At 35.3% G+C, this 22,505-nt stretch overlaps 1 protein-coding gene across 3 annotated transcripts in view; it reads right to left on the bottom strand.

Moving 5' to 3' along the window:
- Ccapr2 (cardioacceleratory peptide receptor 2) overlaps positions 1-22,505 on the bottom strand; it is a 122,321-nt gene that overhangs the window by 47,586 nt on the left and 52,230 nt on the right. For 2 of the 3 annotated variants that reach the window (XM_074174747.1, XM_074174748.1), the window contains exon 4: positions 552-687. In XM_074174747.1, the coding sequence (XP_074030848.1) occupies positions 552-687 (136 nt within the window). Of the gene's footprint in view, positions 1-551; positions 688-4,671; positions 4,793-22,505 lie in introns of those variants that run through there. The other variant, XM_074174749.1, reaches the window with a different exon arrangement.

The raw sequence follows: 22,505 nt of genomic DNA, 5'->3' as shown, positions 1-22,505 counted from the left end.
GAAATACTACTTTTTGGCCAAGGTAAGAAAACATGATCTCTCATCCAAGTAACTATGAAAAGCAAACATCAAGGCATATTTTTGCTTCCGAAAAGTCAAATTGAGTATAAATAAAAATCCTGTAGGAAGCCTGTAGGCAGCTACTTCTGAACCAGATTGTGATAATTGCGAATACAATTTCACTCGAATGGAAAATTTCAGACAAACTGAACCCTTCTATTCACAAAAAATAGTAAAATTTGCTCTCCAAAATTTCGAGAATTGCAACTTTTCAGTCCTCTTTTCAAAAATAAAAATGTAGACCACGTAATCAAAACGTCAAAATGTGTAAGTACATTCATTCATTTTTGATCAGAGGGAACTCATCCGAAATTTCACCGAAATCATTAAGACTATAGGAATCTGAATTTTAACATACCCCATATTGAAATAAATTCAAAAAAGTTGTTGAAAAACAATAATTCCTAAAGGAAACATTCCCCTCCGCAATCAAGTACAGTTCTGCCACTGCTAAAACGTTGAAACGGCAGACAAAACACCAAAACACTTACCAGCGATCGCGAGTTGCCTAATGAAGAAGTTCATTCTGGATTTTCGGCTCTTGCTGACTAAAAGCGCGACAAGAACTGCGGAGTTTCCCAACACGATCATCGTGAAAAGCACCCAAAGCACTGTGAACTGTTCGGCCTGCAACAAAAAGAACATTCGGTTAATTTGATTCGGTTCCATATGGATTTTCGAGAATCAAATGAGGCCACTGAAGTGTTTCTCTCGTGACTCGGAAGGCATTTTCCATCTACGCCGGAGGAGGAAATTAGATAGTGGAAAAGCGCGTCTTTGTGGTTCATGTCGAGCTCTCACAAGTAGGGTAATATGTCACGAAAATGAAGTTTTTCGGCTTTCAATAATGATAATGTCATTACTTTAAGAGGTTTCTCTAAAAAAGAGATACGGGTACTGCAGAAAAATTCTGTAGAAGTTCTGAAAAAGAGAATGTTTTCATTTGGAAAAAGTGTGACAGAAACTCTTTCTCACGAAGACAAAATGCATGATATCTCTGCTACGAGTATCATTTATAAGCAATAGAGAAGAATAATCATATAATCTTACTCGTTTGGAGTATTTAATTGGATTTGGGAGGAATGGTATCAACTCGACGTGAAGACCTAGAAAATGATGCAACTCTATAGTAGTTTGCATTCCAAATCGTCCGTTTCAGGGTTATACTTCCCCGGATAACAGGGAGGCCGTGGACTTTTGAGTTTGGAGTGCCAGGATTTTGGATCCCCTTCCTTGCATGGTCCGTGACCATGAGAGAGCAGAAAATGGAGCATTCCTCTTTAGGGCAGCTGCTCGAGCAGCTGATGAACTCGGGTTAGATTTCGATACTGAACGAGGTGACCACAACTCTGTCATCGAGTTGGAACCCGTTCAGCAAAAAGCTCATATGAAATCCGCAGAGATCACCTCACTTTTGGAAAAACACAAGGATAAGTCGATGTATGGGGTCTTCTTCAATAACATTGGAAACCTTAGCTTATCAAAGCGCCTGAATTTCGCTTTCCTCGCGAACGCTTTGATTAAAACACTTTTCATACTAGAAATACTAGTATTGATATCTTCCATCTATGTATCCATGTATGTAGTGCGTTGGGTATCTGGAAATCTTCACTATTCACGTACCAAAACACGTTTCTAGTATTTGTGCAGTAGCGGTTTGAATCGAACGTGATTTTTTCTCGTGCCGATAACCATGTGTAACGAAAAACAGGAGCAACGTATCAATCTCAAATTTACCGTCAAATTGTAAAAAAACTTCGACTGAGTGCTATAAATTGTTGCAAGAGCTCTATGAGGACAATTCTCTATCTCGTGTGGATATTTTTGAGTGGTGTAAGCGCTTCAATGAGGGACGAGAGAGCAAGGATGTCCAAATCAAAATTCAAGGCAATGTTGATCGTTGTTTTCGACATTAACGGTATCGTGATAGCTGAATGAGTTCCAGAGGGTCAGACTGTCAACCAGACTAACTATTTGTCAATTTTGGCAATCCTGTGAGAACGAATTCGTAAGAAACGGCACGAGTTGTGGGAGAACAACTCGTGGATCTTGCACCAGCACAACACACCTGCCCATCTGTAAAGTGGTATTAATCGATTAACGCATTCTACTGCTTCAACACGCGCCGTTTTTGCCAGATACGGCACGGTGCGACTTTTTTTGTTGTCGAAAATGAAATCTGCTTTGGAAGGGACCTGATTTGAGTCGATGGAAGTGGTGAAGCAGAAAACGGTAGGACTCCTAAAGGCTCACCAAAGAAGAACTCCAACACTGTTTTGATCTATAAAAAAAACGTATGGAAAGGTGTGTGGCGAGGGGAGGAGGATATTGAAGGGGAGCATTTGAATGTAGAATCATTTTTATAATGAAACCATTTTTCGTAACCAGTCAGATTCGGCCTCCTAGATTGTGTGATTCAACACCTTCAGACTTTTTATAGGATGTTTTCAAATTGAACCCACATTCAGTCGTGCATTGGAAAAGGAACGTCCATGCTGCATGAACAAAATTCAATATTATTTATGCAAAATAGTCATAGAAAATTTCGGAAAACTAGCGCGTATGTGCCAGCAAAGTAGTGGAGGCCATTTGCCCGATATTATTTCATAAATAATCTCATCCTATTTACTTTATAATCCAATTCAACTTAATGAAAATACTGAAAACTGGGTTTTTTCTCCATAGAAAATCTTGCGTTAGTTCGGGGACACCCGTTACAATATGGAGAGACAGATAGGTACGATGTTTTGGTTCGTCTATGAATCATATTTCCAAATTGTGTTTACGATTTCTTCAAATCGTATCTTGCGTTTGGCATCGACGAGAATGAAATTTCCGTTGCTCTGTTGATCTGTCACAAACTATAAAGGATATTTTTCAGAAATATTTCACTACGCCTAAACGTTTCCACTACTTCGCAATACTGCTACAAAACGGTCCATGTCGATACTCGTAAATACTTCTTTATGTAAAGTTATTGTAATACTGATGCGTCTCCACTGGTGAATATTTCGCGGAATCCAGATATCCAGGAAAACTGCTGTATTTTTCGTGAGAGAATGTGGCACAATAGAAGCAAATCGCTTAATCCCCTCAGAGAGATGCGTGTCCTCTCCATTCCCATGCAGATTGGAAAGGTGCGGTGAGTGATAATATTCTAGAGCGACCCAATGAAGTGTCTTAGAAGTGTGATGTAATAAAAATAAAAACTGCGTCGAATAGTATAGTCAATTCTGGAAAACTGTGAGATTGGGTTTATCGATATCAATTAGAGAACGCATCATTATTTTGAAATCCTTCAAATCCTGAGTCAAGAAATAAAGGCAGTGTTCAGAAACGTACCCAGTGACAATAACCTTCATTGTCAATATGTCCTAAAATTAATTTTCACTGTACTAAAACCAAGGAAGCAAACTGCCTGGATTGTTTGGTAATAAAATTGTGAGCCAGTCTATAATCTTTCCGAAACATTTAACTGTACCCCTGCTGAATATTTCTTGGTGGAAACATCATAAAATTGAGCACTGATTTTATCAAATATCCGATAACTTACACTTTGAACTTCGTACCGTTGCCTTCTGAAGCCGGTGTTTAAATTTAATCAAAATGAATTATTTTGAAGCAACTTCGCGAAAGATAATGCTGATAAAGCTTGTAATAACAATTACAATTCGTATAATAGGGATCGCATTTACAGCCAAAAGTATCACAGAGGATGTGAGAGGATTTTCATGACTACAGGATGTAGGAAACTACCAGACACCACAATTAGTACTCTGAAATATGTTACACAAGGTGAGGTATAAAATTGGTAACACATGGGCTGAAAAGCCCCGGGTCTAAGAAAGAAAACGTAATCTGCGAACAGCCAGTAGTCGCTGGGAGCTAAATCTGGCGAATACTGTGGATGTGAGAACAATTAGAAGTTCAATTCAAATAAAAAATCATCAGTACAGTCATTTTTGAATTGTTTATGGTGTATCTAAAGCGATTTAGCGACTTTTTTTCATATATTGAAATGAAGGAATGGAAGTACTTTGGTGATAAATTCTTCATGATTCTATGAATGAATGTCATTGACTTATAATCCAAATGGAATTAGCTATTACACATCGAAACTATTCTTATACGTCAGTTTTGTAATTTTGTGTCATTGAATTTTTGGTGAAAAATGGCTTTCACAAATGAAGAAAAAGGAGATTTGACACAAATTTATTACAAATAGAAACAGTGTTAGGACAACGGGATTATATTCAAACTTGTATCCCGAAAGACGACAGTCACATTGAACTATGTTCAAGTTATTGGATCAAAATCCCAACGTGTTTGGTTCATTTGAAAAGCCGAGGAAAAAATACGGAGACAGAATGGATCAGGAAACTGAAGAAAATTTGATGAATGAGGTATGTATGAGGTTAGTTAGACATTGTGTTCTTTTCAATCAAAAAATCTACACGTCAAATTTCCTCCGAAATGAATATTTGTCATACAAGTGCTTGGAGACATCTCAAAAAAAGCGGTTTGAAATGTTACAAAAAACACATATCTCAAAAATTGCATCTAGGTGATCCCGAAGGCGATTAGAACTTTGTAATTGGCTAATAAGAATACCTGCTTTTCCTGTTTTCCTGGAAAATGTAATTTGGACAGATCACTTTTTCGAATTGTGGGATATTCAACCGAAATATCGAACACATTTGTAGCATAAACAACCCCAGGCAGTTCCGAGAAATTCGACCCCAAGTGCGATTTAGTATTAACGTGTGGGCAGGAATTTACAAAGATAGAATTTTCTGCATCAATAGAGATGCAGAAATGTCAAGTTATTTTGACAGTTGTACAAACAAATTTGTCGAAAAATATCTACAAATGTATACATTTTCATTTCTGTGTCTGCAAAAAACTGAATACTAATACGTTAATCAGTTTATTATTTGTTCAATTTGTGATTGCATCATTAATCAAGTCGAAAAACTCTGCCAATATTGAAGAGTTCAATTTGTGCACATTCGATGTATTTCAAATAATAGTTTATTTGATTTTACTGATTTCAATTACAACTGATTTTGACTGTGAATATTTGTTTTATAGAGTGCATTGATTTGATTAATTTCGTTTGGAACATGCAAAAATCGCAGAGCATGGGTTTTAAACACGTTTCCAGCTTTACTTGTCCTTTGTTACGTTCGATCGACATGCTTCTGCGTCCAGACACTTTTCTACGAAGAAAATGGCCTGACCATCTGAAGCTTTTATGGCAAAAGCATATTGTTTCCACTTGCACGGATGAATACAATTTGTTTTGATGTACTTGAAATTTCAAGAACTGTAATAAGACTGTGCAGTCTTGTTTTAAATTTCACACTTCCGAAAAAACATATTCAAATACGGAAGACTGTCAGTGGAAATTGGAATTCTTCATTCGGTTCTCCGAAATCAGAACTGGAAAAGAATTCAAGAGCTTTGGATAGAACTGCTTCTTGATGAAAGTTCATACTTAGAAATTCAATAGATTACAAAACATTTGTTGACAAAGCGTAATTTCGCTATTCAATGAATTCATAACCCTCTCTTCTGAGTTTTTTTATACATTTGGAGAAAATGTGTCCATTTGTTTTAACACAGGATGATCGCAAGTTGTTAATTATTGTAGTATATTCCGATTTACATTTTTTTGTTGATCAATGCAATATGGAATCTCACATTCTTCGAGTAAATTTGGTGAAAATTAGTGAAAATTAGTGAATATCTTCAAATTGTACATAATAATAAAAAAATCGGAATCGAGTTTGTTCTCTTTTTTCCAGTTTTTGAGAAAATTTGCAATAGTACTGTATATTTTTTCACACCATGAGAAACTAGAGACTTTTCAACGAACAAGAAGCAAACCGATTATTTTGAAAAAACAGATATTTTGGCGTGAGAATTTTCGATTGAAAAGCAAATCTAAAAAATAACAGTATATTTGAAACATAAAAAAGTAAGTTTCCACCAAATTTGGTGAAGAAAAATCTTTCTAGAATATAAAAATAAATCGCGATAAAATAATAAATTGCTGAAAATCGCGATTAACCGTCATTACCCTTATCGAGGGCTTGGCACTGGTCTATTATGAAGAACTGAACTATACTTTCATTAATATTACTCTAGATCAATTTGAGAAGGTCATTTGATATTTGATGAATACATTTTCTCCTCCTAATCCTAGTTTTCGAGTATTTTATGAAATAGGACGAAAGGTTTCTACTAATCAAGGAGGGGTTACGAGATTTACGTTTTCCAGATATCAAAGAAAAATAATCATGATGACTCAACCATTTTCTCTCGTTGATATTTCAGTTTTTTTACATTGCCTGCGATATTATCAATAGGCTATTGTCAAATTCAGTATTGAAGTATGGGCTTCCCTCTGAAATGTTGGTAGATCAATCGACGTAATTAATACCTGACCTCTTGTTTCGGTCTGACAATGAAGTCATCAGCCAACATATTATTCCCAGTATTCAAGCTTAGAGATCGATTGAAACTGATGTTTGTACAGCTAATACACTGATTAAATGTAAATGTATATGTGCTATCAATCGACTGTAGGTGAATCAAACATGAATATATTAATACGTTGGTTGAAATTGGAAACAAATAAAATAAAGCAATTACAAGAATGTTCCTGTAATGATTATTATGCAGTTTTGGAATAATGTGATGTAAAAAGATAAACTTTACTCACCATCAACTAATTACGATTATTACGTTTGGCATCATGAATACCAGTTTCAGAAAAAACTTTGCTAGATACACTTCTAGCAAAGCGGCGAGCACTATAGGTCCAATTCAGGAAAACTTGGCCTGAATTGGATAATGTGGACACCAACAACATGTGGTTCCATGTTATAGTCTTTGATAACAGCTATGGTTTCGTTACAAATTAAACATAGCGCCTTATTACTGGACTCAATCACAAAATACTGAAAGTTCCATTTTTCTTGGAACGTTCTGCATTAACTGTCGATTTTTCGCTTCTTTTCCATACTAACATATCACACATAAAAACAATAAGTCAAATCAAAATACTTTTATTGACGGGTGTTACTTTATTTCACAATAGACAGTTTCGCTTCCTTCGCCTTTCCTACGCAGACTAACTCGCAGTTGCGCCGCTAGCCTTTTTATATGCAATTATTACTGCCATCTCGAGGTGATCGGAATACACTAGCTAGAACCAGAACTTTCTCGAACCAACGCGGTAATTCCAAATATTTAATTACGCCTAATTCCACCTAGCGGGTAGCTGAAAAAGATAGTACATAGTACCACTACCGCCACTAGATGTCGTTAAGTGTCACAATACACAATAATAATTGAAATGCATAAAAAGCGTAAGTTTGCTTAGGTCACGCACTTTACGACTATCCTAGTCTAGAAATATAGTTAAGGGCAGAAATTGGCCCTTGGAACAAAATGAAAATATCATTATGGCCCGAAGGCTTCAAAGTTTGGAGACCCCTGATGTAGATGATAAACAAAAGTGGTCCAAGAACTGACCGTTGTGGTACACCGTGTGTAACTGGCTTGGAACTAGAGTATCTGTTGTTGAAAAATACCCTCTGCTCCCTGTTCGTGAGATACGATCCAAAAAATTTAAGCGGTAGTCCCCTTACACCATAATGGGATCATTTTTTCAACAAGAAAACATGGGATACACAGAATACAATGTTATTATTCAAATTTTGACTTTTATTTCCTTGTTTTACTTTCGACGAGCATTTGCTTCTTGCTATTCGTAGAATATTAGAATATATTTCTCGGTATTTTTCGAATCGGTTTTCCATTATGAATAAATATTGGGTGAGATTTTACCAATTATGATTCATCCGCCCTCTCACTGCCCAGTAGAAGCGAATGTGCCTTTACTGTTATATATCTTCTACGTGAACAAAAACCCGTCACAGAAAAAGCTATATAAAAGCTTTAGAGACTCACTGTAAGATGTTAATCTTGATATATTTCCTCTGACAATGAAGGCAGGAATTTTCGTCTTTGTTCCGAACGTTCTCCAGAAATGAAATGTTTTCTTGCGGTATGGATGCTTTTTCACGATTCATTGGTGATATTTGTGAATTGACTTCAGGAAAAAAAGAAAGAAAATAAATTCCCAGAGAGTGGGAGTTGAGAATTTTCTTGGTCAGGTGGAGAATATTTATTTTTTGTCAGTAATTTATTTGGTGTACGTCATGGTTGTAAGGGGTGGAAAACGCAACCCCTAAAATTTATTTCCAATGTAACTCTTTGTCTTATTATTTTTTTACCGTTTAAAAATTCATTTCCGATAGCCTGTTTCATTCTAAACAAAAAATGTGTCTTAGGTTTTTTGCCCAAAATAAACCAGTTCGCAGCAAAAAACTACAACAGAGATACATCGTCATAAATGCGAACTGGATTTGTTATTTTCTAGTTAGTACCTGCATTAAACGATTAAAGTGTAATAAACAGAACTAATTTATTAATAACAAAACACACAACATGTAGAAATCAAACTAAATGTTCAATATGTCTACCTTCAGACATTACGCATGAGTCGAGACGTCGCCGCATTGAGCCACGTATTCGCTCAAATATTCCTGGAGTCTCTCTGATTACCCTGCACGCATCGATGATGCGGTTTCTTAAGTCCTCTACATCGCGAACAGGAGTACGATAAATCAAATGCTGGTAATGGCCCCAAATAGAGAAATCGAAAAGATTGAGATCCGGGGATCGAGCGGGCCAGTTCTGTGGTCCTCCTCGACCTAACCACTGATTTGCATATGTTTCAGTTGAATGCTAACGTGCTACTTGACTGAAATGGGCGGGCGCCCCATCATGCATAAAAAACATATACCTTCTGACGCCCAAAGGAACTTCCTCCAGCAGTAATGGATGCACTTCTCTTAAAAATTGAATGTATGCCTCACCATTTAACCGAGGAGGTAGAAAATGAGGCCCAATTAAATCATCCCCAATAACTCCGAGCCACACGTTGAAAGAAAACTGTTATTGATGGTTAGTTTCGACAATAGCGTGAGGGTTTTCATCAGCCAATATGTGGTAATTATGAAAATTAATAATCTTGTCCCGAGAAAAGCTACATTCGTCTGTGAATTCTATCGTCTTCAGAAAGTCACAATTTCTTCTATTTCCAGCATCCAATTGCAAAATTCAAGACGGTTCGGAAAGTCTCGCGGTAACAGTGCCTGTACTCGTTGCAGATGGTACGGGTATAAGAGTTGTTCCTTTGAAATTCGAAATACCGTTATATGATTAACATTTAGCTGGAAAGCAATCTTTCTAGTACTGGTAGCAGGTTGTTCTTCAATCAAATTAAGTACTGCTTCCTCAAGCTGTGGTGTTCGTACTTTTCGATGGCGACCACAATCCCGCGTTATTTTGTCGAATGAACCAGAACCAAATTCTCGTAATCGTTGATGCAGTCAAGGCAAATATTCTATGTGAAGGATGCTGCCGTTGAGGATACATTTCAACATATCTTCTAGCCCATTCCCCTGCGACAGACCGTAAACGTAATGCATATCAGTCATTTCCTCATTTGTGTATGCCATTTTAATAACAAGTGAATTATTAAAGTAACAAATTAAGAACAAAACAACAACACACAATTAGTATTAATTCAATTTCGAAAAATTACAAACTGACAGCGTCATACCAATTTAATTGTCACTATCGCTAATAGCGACCTACTAGATAGATCAGTTTCGTATTTTCGCATTTATGACGATGTATCTCTATAGTTGTTCGTAAAATAACTGGTTTATCTTGGTCAAAAAACTCAAGAGACGATTTTTGTTCAAAATGAAACAGGCTATCGGAAATAAATTTTCAAATGGTAAACAAATAATAAGACAAAAAGTTACATTGGAAATAAATTTTAGGGGTTGCGTTTTCCGCCCTTTACAACCATGGGGTAAACCAAATAAATTTCTCGCTAAGTGTCTTTTTGGTAGTACAAAAGTCAGGTTAATTTCAATATTGTAACTTTTTTACTGCTTGCTTGTGAAAAAAATTGTTATACGAATTTAATGTACCTTCTTTAAGGGGCTGTATCTTAACAAGGGATGCTCTAATGAAATTTCTTTATATGAAAGATCCTATCTTTATTTCGATGAGGAATCACCTCCTTAAATGTTTTACACTTATTTAGTTACACCCTGTATACAGTGAGTCTCTGAAATATTGAAGTTGGAATCAGTTCAGATGATATCAAAATAACTGATATCAATCATTATGATTGATATTTATCACGATATCCACAATCTCAATTGATATCAGGAATAAAAACCTGCACACTGAACCTCCCTCCTCAAAAATGAGTGGAAGCATCAAGATAAACAGAAATATAGTAAAGGAATAAGTGAAAGCCCAAGTTGAAACAGAATTATAAATTATACAATTCAAAATACAGAGGTAAATGGCGAGAAAAATATAAAGGATATTGGATTTTGACAGGACTATATCTGTGATCTCCAGATGTGGGTTTTTCTCATTGAACATTTCATGTGAACGATCAATAGGAGAGTGCATTCCATATTTTATATGATGGAAGGGGACGAGAAACAGAACATTATTATCAGTTCTAATTCAAAATTCTTATCCTAAATCTTTGGTGAATAGACTATTTTTTGTCTCCAACCTACCAAAACGAATTTACTTCGAGTCCGACTTCTAAATTTCAAGTCTTTTCTTCAAGTTTTAATTTGTATATGAATATTCATTATATTTGGATGAATGGAAAATGAACAGTACGTTTCTTTTGCTAAATAAATTTCAACTGTAGCTCATACATGAGTAGAGTAGACTAGAGTAATTTATTTGACCACTTTATATACAAAATACATTTATGGCAAGTTATATATACTATATACTATAGGTACTATGTCAGACATTCAAAATCAGCATATTAATGAGATTAAAGTGATAAATTTTATAAATAAATAAAACTGGCATATTAAAATTCCTTAAAACGATCACAGTGTTACATGAATGGTAATGAAATAAAGATATGAATATAAAAAGGTCAACGCACATAAGAACAGGCTTTATCCCAACTGTACAACATGAATCATTTTTCAAGAACTATGACTAGCTATAGCAGCATATTTTTCGATTCTGGAGAAACAGTGATTGAGAAGATATCTCTTGATATCATTTTTGAAATTTCTGAAATCCAAAGATTTAACTGTGGGATGGAGACAGTTATATAAATTCAAATTTAGGAAGTTCTTTGACTAACTGCCAACCTATGTCCTGTATTATTCAATAAACATGCGGATCTTGCAACACAATATATATATATATATATATATATATATATATATATATATATATATATATATATATATATATAACAACAAATAAAACACTAGACAGCCTACGAGTAGTTGCTTCAATATGGCTGTACCAACTGAGTCTAACATCAATGTGAATACCTAGAAACTTATCACTGGTGTTTGAGGATATCACAATATTCTGGATTTTTTGTATCGTTCAGTTTCATTTCATTTGCTGTGAATCAAGTTGCTAAGTTTTCATTTCTGTCCATCATTTGAGGTAAACTGATATGTGATTTGTCTGAGCATACGAGGGTTGTTTCGTCGGCAAAAAAAAACATTTTTGTTGGGGAAATAAAGCTACATAAGTCATTCGTATAAATGATGAATAATAACGGGCCGAGGCCAGAACCTTGAGGAACGCCATGACAAATTGGCTTTTAATCTGACTTGATATTGTGACGTCGACGTACTGATACCTATTTTGAAGATAATAAACTAGCAGATCAAGAGCAGTGCCTCTCATGCTATAATAAACCAATTTTTGAATGGGAATAGAGTGGGAAACACAGACGAAAGCCTTGGTCAAGTCAAATATATAACAAATCCACCTACATACATATACCTACAGACATATGTACACGTTTATGCATATAAACATATATATGCATAGACATATATGAAGATATTCAAATTTATAGGTATACTCGTATTTTGTTCATAGATTTTGAGTTGATACCTTTCTTCTGGGAATACCTATCCCGGTTCACAAAATTTCTGGAAAAGTATCTTCCTCTATCAAATATCCAAGGTTTCATTTTTTTCTTTGACATATTTGAATTCTCAACAATAATCTGCGTTATTTGTAAATCTCATTTTGAAGAGTAATAGTTAGTTGATAATTTCGATTTTGCAATCATATTATCCTGTTACAGGTCGAAAATGAAACCAATTATGATTGTAAAAGAATGAGATAATTATATTTAGGTAGGTAATCTGAAACGCAATAATATCATTGCTTTTTTTACGTCTTCTGCCAAAAAAAGTCCACAATCACAATTTTATTGCTTTGTGTTTCTTCTTTGTCTAAATTGCCGTTTGTCTTTGATATGGGCGTACGATTGACCAATTCCAGAACTCGCGTTACATCTACCTTTTATGTATTCGAATCTGAAATAATTTGATTTGAGATGAAAAACATTTCATCTTTGATCTTTTGAATGTCTGAGAATTTGATTTGCAGAATTTAATGAATACTGACAGTCTGAAAAATAGTTTGAAAGAAAAACCGGAATTTTTCGTAGTGCAGGTGTAAATAGCAAGGAATCCTTCACAAATCAAATGAGGAATGAAGCTCGATGAATTCATTCATTATGAGACTGTGTAAATTCATTTTACGAATGAATTGAGTTTCGAATAACTATTATTCGAATAACTACCTATCATTATTGGTACTTTTGAAAATGATGCTTTCGACTACAATTCAGTTTTTCTGCACAATGTGTTCTTGTGAGAGAATACCTAGATGAGGAGTTTCCTGATAGTTGGCTTGGACGTAGAAGACATATTGAATCGCTAGCAAGACCCCCGACCTTGCTTCCCTAAACTTCTCTTTGTTAAAGGAGCAGGTATTCTTAACGAAACCAGCAAACTCGCAAGAACTATGACAAAGAACCACAGATGTGTGCGCTACTACTTTTCTGAATAGACTTTTATCATTCTCTCATTATACTAACATCTTTACTAAAAACCAACATGGGTTTCTGAATAAAACAACCACCACTACAGCTTCACATTCATACCATAGAGAGATTGTGGACTATATTGAAGCAGGCGAGTGCCCTGTTGGGATATTCTGCGATCTCAGCAGGGCATTCGACTGTGTTGATCATAATCACAGAAAACAATATGTCGCTATTAACAATGCAACTTCCAGCATGGCCCTCTCCGAATTAGGAGTACCTCAAGGGTCGATATTGGGACCTATATTGTTTGTATTGTACGTATCATTAGTGGCATAAGTAACCGTGATTCATGCAGATGTTTTTGAAAATTTTAGAATTCTAACTGTCCCAGAATAGAAACAAGTTGTTTGTACCAAATAAATGTATGCATAATATTGATACAAGACAAAAAAACAATATTTTTGTACCATTTGCAAAAAACAAATTTGCCTTTATCTATCTATCATCCGATCAGATGGCACCACGTGCCTATAATTTGCTTCCAGATATAAAAAAATCCAAAATCACGTATATCTTCAAACAAAAACTCGAAGATTTTCTTGTTGATAACTGTTATTATCGCTTTGAAGAATTCATGTGTATGAATAGGTAGTTGTCGTTATCTTTTTTATTCAGAAACTTGTAGTTTCCGATCTCTTCTTTTTATTTGACGATTCCTTTACAAATTTCATAACTTTGTCAAAAAAAGAAAAATGAAGATTTTTCAATTTGGTGAAAGAATATATATATTTATTAAAACAACGATAAAAATAAAAACAACAATAGAAATTAGTTGGCGCTCCAGGGCGACTTAATTGATTCCAGTGGCGCATTTGCTTTTTCAGCTGCAGGAAAACCTGGAAAAACATGCAGCACCACAGCATCTGAAGATCTTGATCTACCAATGTCTTCTCTGTTATAAAACAAAATGTGGGGTGTCTCCAGAGGCTTCGATAGATTCAATGCATCGCCAGAACACTTCGTGACACGACTATCGTCAAATTCGAACCAGTCCGTTTCGTCTTTGACCAATGCGACCAAAGCTTTGACCAAATTCAACGCCAGAACCACAATGAACAATGACTGCATGAATATTGTAATAATGGTCTGCTAGATTGAAATGTTCATCTATTTCGAACCTTCCAAAGAGTTTCTTGCTTCCGTCAGAGGTTGAGTCTTGATGAAGATCATCAGTGTTATTATTAGATTGACTGGTGCCTCAGCTATACTTGTTTCCTTATAACAGTCAGTTAGTTTGCCGCATGTTTGGCAATACAGTCGATCATTACCTGTTGAAAATTCCATTTTCAGATGATTTAACAATAAGCTTCGCATGGACTGGTTATTAGTCATATTAGGAAAAGCTAGATGTGGTTCTGGCTTTGAAAATGTAGATTTATTATTATATCATTATTTATTATTATTATAAACGAAATTTATCAGCTTTTATTTGCGAGTGCAAATACATATCACCGTACATATTATCGCAACTATAAATTTTCATGAACAAAACAAAAGTCGAGGTTTTGCTATGGTTTTTAGGTCGAAACTTGTTGAGCTCACAAGAAAATTGAAATGTTTTTCGATTTGGAAAAAAGTTCTTTCCCCGGCAGTTCCACTTTGCGGTACATTTTAAATGGCTCGTTCTGTATGCAATGAACAAGAAAGTTCAGATCACGACAATTCTGGAATGAATTCAACGCCAATAGCAGCTGGCGAATGACTCTGACGGGTTTTCATTGTTGTTATTCATGGTTTGATGTTCAGTTCCTAAAGGACAATACCTCTCGTTCATATAAACTCTGAACTGAGGAGAACTGTGAATGTTAACATAGAACTATCGAAAATCAATAAAGTTTTGAGAACCTTTGTGAGATATAAGATTAAATTAGGACTTTACAACTTTGAACGTGAAAGTTATTAAATGGAGTTTGAATCAACAAGTTTCAGTAAATTCAGTAGATTCAGTAGATTTTCCATTGCCCATGAGTTCTAAATATCCCGATGCCTTATTTGGTGCCAAAGTTTCTTATTGGTTCCGAGGTTTATAGCCTTTCACAATCTGAAAAATAATCAGAGCTAAATCAACTGCGATATCGCTGAAAAGCACATCCCGTACTGGTTAAAACAAATCACCGAAGTGTGCAGTATTCACAAATTTAATTATCGATGGAAAACAATGAAGTTTTCATACTCAGATTGGTTATATTTCGGAAAGCTATTCTTTCAAGTTCTCAAAATCCAATGAGAGAATCCACAATTGAACTAACGTTAGGATGAAAATTATATTACTAACTTTATCTTATAGTGTGATAATAAAAAATCGATAATACTCAGGAATGTTTATTGAAAGAAAATCTATATTAATAGGTAGTTACTCTACGCGTGGTTGGGGCAGATTGTAAAAAGGATTATAAATGAAACAGTAATCTATACACACAAACATCATAAGCTTAACAACAATACACGCTGGATGTAAAGAGAACCTGCTCATCGATAGATGTGTAACGCAGGATTCGATACAATATAAGCGTAACCTCTCTATGGCCTGGATCGATCACCGTAAGGCGTTTGATACAATATCGCATGAGCTCATCTTGCATTTGCTCAGATGCCTTGGGGTACCGGACAAAATAGTGAGATGCATTGAACAACTGATACCACTTTGGCGAACTCGCCTCACCATAACATCTGGTCAAGCAAGAGTCCATTATCAATTGCGCTCAGAAATACTCGAGGGTATAACTATGGCACCCCCGGAAACCGGAGGCACAAGGTCACCAATTTGTTTTAAAATGGATGATCTTAAACTTTATGCCTCTGGAGAGAAGGATCTCCATCAGTCCTTGAGGGTGGTGGAAGAGTACACGCATGCTATCGGTATGAAACTCGGATAGACAAATGTGCAATGGTCTATTTCAAAGAGAACGATGTGGAGCCTACGGATAGGATGTGCAGCTCGTAGATGGAAGCATCCTACACCATTTGGATGCCGGAGAGATATATACTTACCTCGGGTGGAACAACGCCACTCATAAGAGGTAACAGCAGTGAAGAACTCTCTCTGCAGCAAGTATCAGCACAAACTTCGACAGATAATAATAAATAATAATAATAATAATAATAATAATAATAACCTTAGTCTACCGCAGTCACGTGATAGGTATAGAGGTTCCTGACACAAGGTGCAGGGCCTGCCGCGAGGCATGAAGATAAAAGGCAAAGTTCAATTTACATGATGACAAGTTATCATTCAATTGCTCTTTCACTTAACCTAAAAAATGTCGCCTAGTACCCAAAGAATAAATAAAAATGATATTCAATTATCTTGAAATATCAATATGATAATAGATTTGTAATAGGTAGGTAGCTATTGGGTCTTTAATAGTTGGACGATAATAAGAATCGTTTTAAATTTGTATTGAAATGGTTGAAGTCATCTCGTTTCATGGGCTCGGGAATGTCATTATGAATTGCACAGATCTGGTAGCTGAAACTCCTTCTGAAGAACACTGTGCGAATGGATGGTGGAGTTAGTCGGCAATTATACCTTACATCAATATTATGCACATCAGTTCTATAAGTAATTCTCTGGTGTAAGTAAGACGGCACTTTACTATTAAGTATTTGTGAAACAAAGTTGCAGCATGAAACACTCTCCTATCGTTCATATTTAACCAGCCGGTATTCTTCAGTTTATGTGATATTCTTTCTCTTCTTCTAATACCAAAAATCAACCGTGAGCAGAAATTCTGAACTTTTTGTATCTTTTTCTTGAATTGGCTTGTTAAATAAACATGGACCATACAAAACATCAGCATAATTGGATATAGATAAAACTAACGATTCGCACAAATTCGCCTTCACCTTCATGGGTAGGAAATTTCGGTGTCCATATATAATTTTAAGCGAATAATATGCACGCCTAATAAAGTGATCAACCTGACTTTCGAATTTCAAGTCCTGATCTAAAATGATGCCCAGGCTCTTGGCTTCTGGGAGAACCCCAAGTACATGATCATTTACTACTACTTTCACAGATTTGCAAATATCATTTCCAGGGTCTCCTGGTCCGAAAACAGTAACATTGGATTTACTACAATTTATATTTAAACAGTGATCAGAAGCATTTTTCACAAATAATTTTAAATCACTATTGATTTGAGTACACGAATTATCTATCCTTTCAAGTGAGAAGCTATAACACAACTGGGTATCGTCTGCATACAAATGTATATTACAAAATTTTAAACATTTTGCAAGTTGAGATGTGTAGATAGCAAACAAAAGGGGTCCCAAATAGAGCCCTGTGGCACTCCACATATCAGCTTTGAATATTGTGAGCTGTTTCCTTCTCTGGTAACCTTTTGTTGACGGTTGGTGGATATGATCTGATTAGTGATATATCATTTTAAGAGAGTCCTATGTAGCCAATAATTAATAACATTAAATCGAAGTTGATAGTATTGAACACTCTACTAAAATCAAGAAGTACCAATACTGTATTATTTTTTGCGTCACGTGCTCTTATAATATCGTCTACTATATGCAACAAAGCAGTCATTGGAACTGTCGGGGAGAACAAAGTTGCTGCAACAAATTTGCTTGCTGTTCATCTGGAAAGAGGAGGAAAAACGGATAAAATATCGAGTTTTTCACTTCGAACTCCGCAGACTACACTCTGTCAAGATGATTGTTCTGATTATTGGAGTCCTTGGTGGAATGACGTCCTCTCTACTCTCGAATCTTAAAATCATACCGGCTTGCCGCACTAAGGCAGAAATCTTAGCCGAACAGATGCAGAAGGTTGTCATTTTTGGCTCACTGTACTTGCTCAGGGCACATGATTTGATTTGCACAGCGAAAATAATGAGGGATCAGAGAATCCAAGATGCTTCCTTGTGGAACATTCACTACCATAAGTAAGAGATTCGATAATTTAGCTTTCAGTCCCCACATCGTTAGTTTTCAAATTTATTTATTTTTTGTTTCACCATAAGTTGCCATCTGATCTGAATTAATATTGTCATTTTAACTTCCAAGCTTTATTGACGCACCCTGGTTTCACTATAAACATTTCAAACAGTACTCAAGTTCAAGCTTAATCTCTGGTCTCTAGTTCAAACAAAGTCGCCATTTCAAAGTGATGTATTTACAGAAAAGCCGTCGTAAACATTTGTATCAACTCCACATATCTTGAGAAATAGTTAAATTGAGAACCCACTCGTAAAACGGGATAAGCGTAGTAGTTTTTGATGTATGTGTCTCCTGAAAGGATGCGGATTAAACCCTACTTTTTTGAGGCAATGTGCTTCGTCAAGTTGGATGGATCATAAAGGAATCGGGCGTGCACAGATAATAGACACAAAGAACATGTACCGAAAAATAAGGTGAATGAAATCCAATTGAAGGTCTTTCTCAATTGACCTTTCAATAACAAATATTTACAATCTGGCAGGGTTATGATGATTTACAATCTTTGGCGAACAAGAAACTGAAATTTCGGGGACACAAAATATACATAATATGATGTGGAACATGTAGTTGTCGATTTTGGGTACATAATATGGCGAAAGTATATATTTACACTTTAACCAAGAATTTGGAAAAACAAAAAAGGACAATCAATTGTTCTTTACAATCAATATACAGTGTGTAACAACGAAAACTTAACAGAGCCGTTTTTGAATATAAAAAGTGAGATTTTCAAAAAAAGCTCGGACATGTCGATTTCTAAAAGAAGGGGGACACCTTTCAGACTAATCAGATTTTTTGTAGTACGCACCCCCTCGGAGGGGTGCGTCCGACGACCCTTATTTAGATAGGGAAAGTAGATCGAGTGACACCTTGTTTTGAAGGTCTTTTGAATACCTTTACAAATCTGTTGAAAGAAAATTTTTGTAACGATTAGTTTTTGAGATAATTTGAAGATTTACAGGTATTTTCATTGAGTTCAACTCTTTTTAAAATAAATCAAATTGTTTTCAAGGTATAATTTCAGAAAAAAAATAAATTTTTACTTTTTATGACAACCTGCTAATACGTGTCCATTTGATTTCGTAAAAAAGTAAGAATTATTTGTTTATTTCGAGGAGATTTTTTCGGGGGATGGGGTTGGTTACATTTTAGGTAAATTGAGTGGCACCTCCTTATGAAGGTTGCCTTTTGACATGGATATTTTATACTTCTGATAAATAAGTTGATCATACTAAAAACTTAACTACACAATGAATACAACCTGCTGATTTCCTTGACTGCTGATAATACAGAAAAGTTTAAAAAACTGTTTTAGGGTCAATTAATCCCAATAATTGTTTTTAAAGCACAGACAAAAAAAGTAACACCTAATAAGGGTAACTCACATAGGAAATTTAGAGTAAATATTCAAAATATGCGCCATTTTGCTCCATGCAACAATAAAGATTTTGTTCGAATTTTGCTCTTATATTATTCAACATCTCAGGAGTTATAGCTCGGCATTCATCAATAATTCTACGACGTAATTCATCCAAATTGGCTGGCTGTGTAGCATAAACTTTAGACTTTAAATATCCCCACAAAAAGTAGTCCAGTGGTGTTAAATCTTGTGATCGTGCTGGCCATTCAATTAGACTTCTTCTGCCAATCCATTATCCTTCAAAATGATTATTCAAAAAAATTCGAACCTGCTGGGCATAATGGGGTGGTGCACCGTCTTGTTGAAAATGGATAAGTTCATCTTGACATTTTGGATCCTGTTCAATTGACTGTATAACTTCTTTGATAATAAAGAATGTATCAGACCACTATCATAATCATTATATTCAGTTCTTTATTGAAATTCGCTTCTGACAAGGGTACATTTATCAGTCTGTGGATCATACTGTTGAAAGCTGCTACCTTATGCTGCTATGGGTGAGAGGACGAATTATGAATGATAATATCTGTATGTGCCGGTTTACGATAAATTGAAAAATCATGTTTGTTGTTAACTTTTGCTATTGTCAAATCCAAAAAATGTATAGATTCGTCCTGTTCCATCTCCACTGTGAATGTGATAGATGGGTGAAGAGAATTTATGAACTTCAAAAAGTTTGTCAACTGTCTGTTGACACACTTATCTATACCAATACAGGAAACTTCTTACCAGTGGGTTACTGTGTATTATTCTCTCCAAATCGTCCATGAAAATCTCTGGGTTTCCCATTATGAGACTTTTGCAAGATGAGTAAAACTTGTCATTGAATTGGAAGTAGTTCTGTGACAAACATACCGTAAGCTAGTCTAATATTTCATTTTTCACTACTGGATTGATAGAGTTTTTGTTCAATAGATTCTCCACCAAAGTAATCGTTTCATTCGGAGGGATACTGGGAAACAGATTCTTTACATCGAATGAAATCAATATGGCATTGTCCTGGAGTGTAATATCATGAATTTCATTGATCAAATGGTATGAATTCCTCAAACTGAATTTTGATTTGAAATTGTGTGGTTTTGAATAATTGCAATGAGTTTTTCGGATATTTTAACTGCCACATATGCCAGTCATCTAATCTCAGAGGGACATGAGTTCAACCATGAATACAAACCCCTCCATTTCCAGAAGAAAGGTTTGAAACTTAACTTGTTGGAGAGTATGGAAATAAACAAATTCAAAAACTCTCACCACCATCAAACTGAATTAAATAATTCGCCAGGCAGGTTTATCTCGAAAACGGTTCAAAATAGAAATAGTATTATCTGAACAAAGTTAATCTAAAATTGGATGTAGAGCTCAAAAATTTTGAAATATACAGGGTGTTCCATTTGAAAAAATTGAGTTCCACTCATTTTTTCATGAGACCAAAGTATCTGCATTTTTTGAAGACCCTGTATGAGGCAAATGAAAATATGACTCGGAGTGAAGATCCTCATAGTATCACTCCACTCCATTTCAAATTTGATCGTTTTAGTGCAAGAGAGTTCAAGATTATCAGCATTTATAAAAGTTCATGTTTGGTAAAAAAAATATCGAAATTAATTTATATCTTCTAAACGGTAATAGATAGGTATAGGGAAATAGTATATGAATTTGTTGACAAAGTGATAATGAATCATAATATGATATTATATACGGGGTGTTCCATTTGAAAAATCAAGGAAGCCGCTACTTTATAGTAGAAGCGACAACGCCGCTTTGTCTAAAATATTTTAGGCGGTAGGTCATATTGACTTATGTATACTGTGGAATTTTCAGGTTGATTCGTTGAATAGTTTGCCAGAAACGGCTAATTAACGCTCATCATGAAAAGCCCTGTATAAAGTTGTAATTTAGAAGTTATGCTTGAAGAAGCTATTGTATAGCGAAACACGTGTTGCGGTTTTTGTAAAACCCTTATAGTGAAAATCATACAATAAACTCTATTGATTAGTTTTTTTTTGAAAATTCTGTTAGTTTCCCCTAATTATAACAGAAATAAAAAGTGCTCCTCCAACGAATTCTTGTTGTACTTGTCGAAAACTAATAACGTCTACCCTTCTTCTATATCGGCAATATCCAGAAAAACGTTTCCCATCGAGACAACGGTATTACTTTAATTTAGCACCATTTTTCTATCGAATTCCCTAACAGAATCGACAGCTTTTGTCCGACATGCCAATATCATTTTTCCCTTTGAGAACATGTCTGTGTACCACTGAATGAGCTTAATTTATTTTGTTAAATTGGTTCTGTCTGGATTAGGTGGCGGATAATCCTTTGCGATTGGGTTTCAAAGGGGTCAATCACAAAATTAATGCGCTTCAAAGAGAACAGGGATTCGGGGATTTGATTAGTGGAGTTCTTCGAAAGACAAGCGTAATCGACAACTAACAAGCGTTTTCATATTGAACAGTTTGCGGTCATGCACAGAGAAAAAGAAAAAACCTTATCGTCTAAAAGACAATTGAAAAACTACTTAATAAAAGACTCAATGAAAGTCTCCGTCGCCATAACATTATAAGGAAAAATCAATTCGGATTCCAGAGCAACAAGGGCACACATGATGCAATATTCTCTTTCCTGTTTGAGGTGTATTTCAATATGAATGATTGAGATGCTGCTGCAGTAGTGTTTTGTGACCTTACAAAAGCGTTTGACTGCGTTGATCATAAAATACTGCTACGTAAGCTATGGACATATATTTCCAACCAAAAAAATAAACAGAGAATACCATTGAGTATAACACTGAATGGACAAACACTCGAAAATTCTCAGGATACCTGCAACGGCTTCTCTGAATTTTTCTCCTCAGTTTACGAAAGTGATAATACTCCATTAAATATCACCCTAGATTTGAATTAGGCATATACTACAATCTGCAGTGACTCAATAAGTAAAGAGAAAATACGGCAACAAATTCAAAAACTTGACATATCAAAAAGCTGTGGCCCCTACAAT

The sequence above is a fragment of the Leptinotarsa decemlineata genome, unplaced genomic scaffold, assembly GCF_025532065.1.
Source record: "Leptinotarsa decemlineata unplaced genomic scaffold, Ldec_3_MD MMD2_tig00000882_RagTag_RagTag, whole genome shotgun sequence".
NCBI lineage: Eukaryota > Metazoa > Arthropoda > Insecta > Coleoptera > Chrysomelidae > Leptinotarsa > Leptinotarsa decemlineata.
This window is presented reverse-complemented; position numbering and strand designations above follow the sequence as displayed.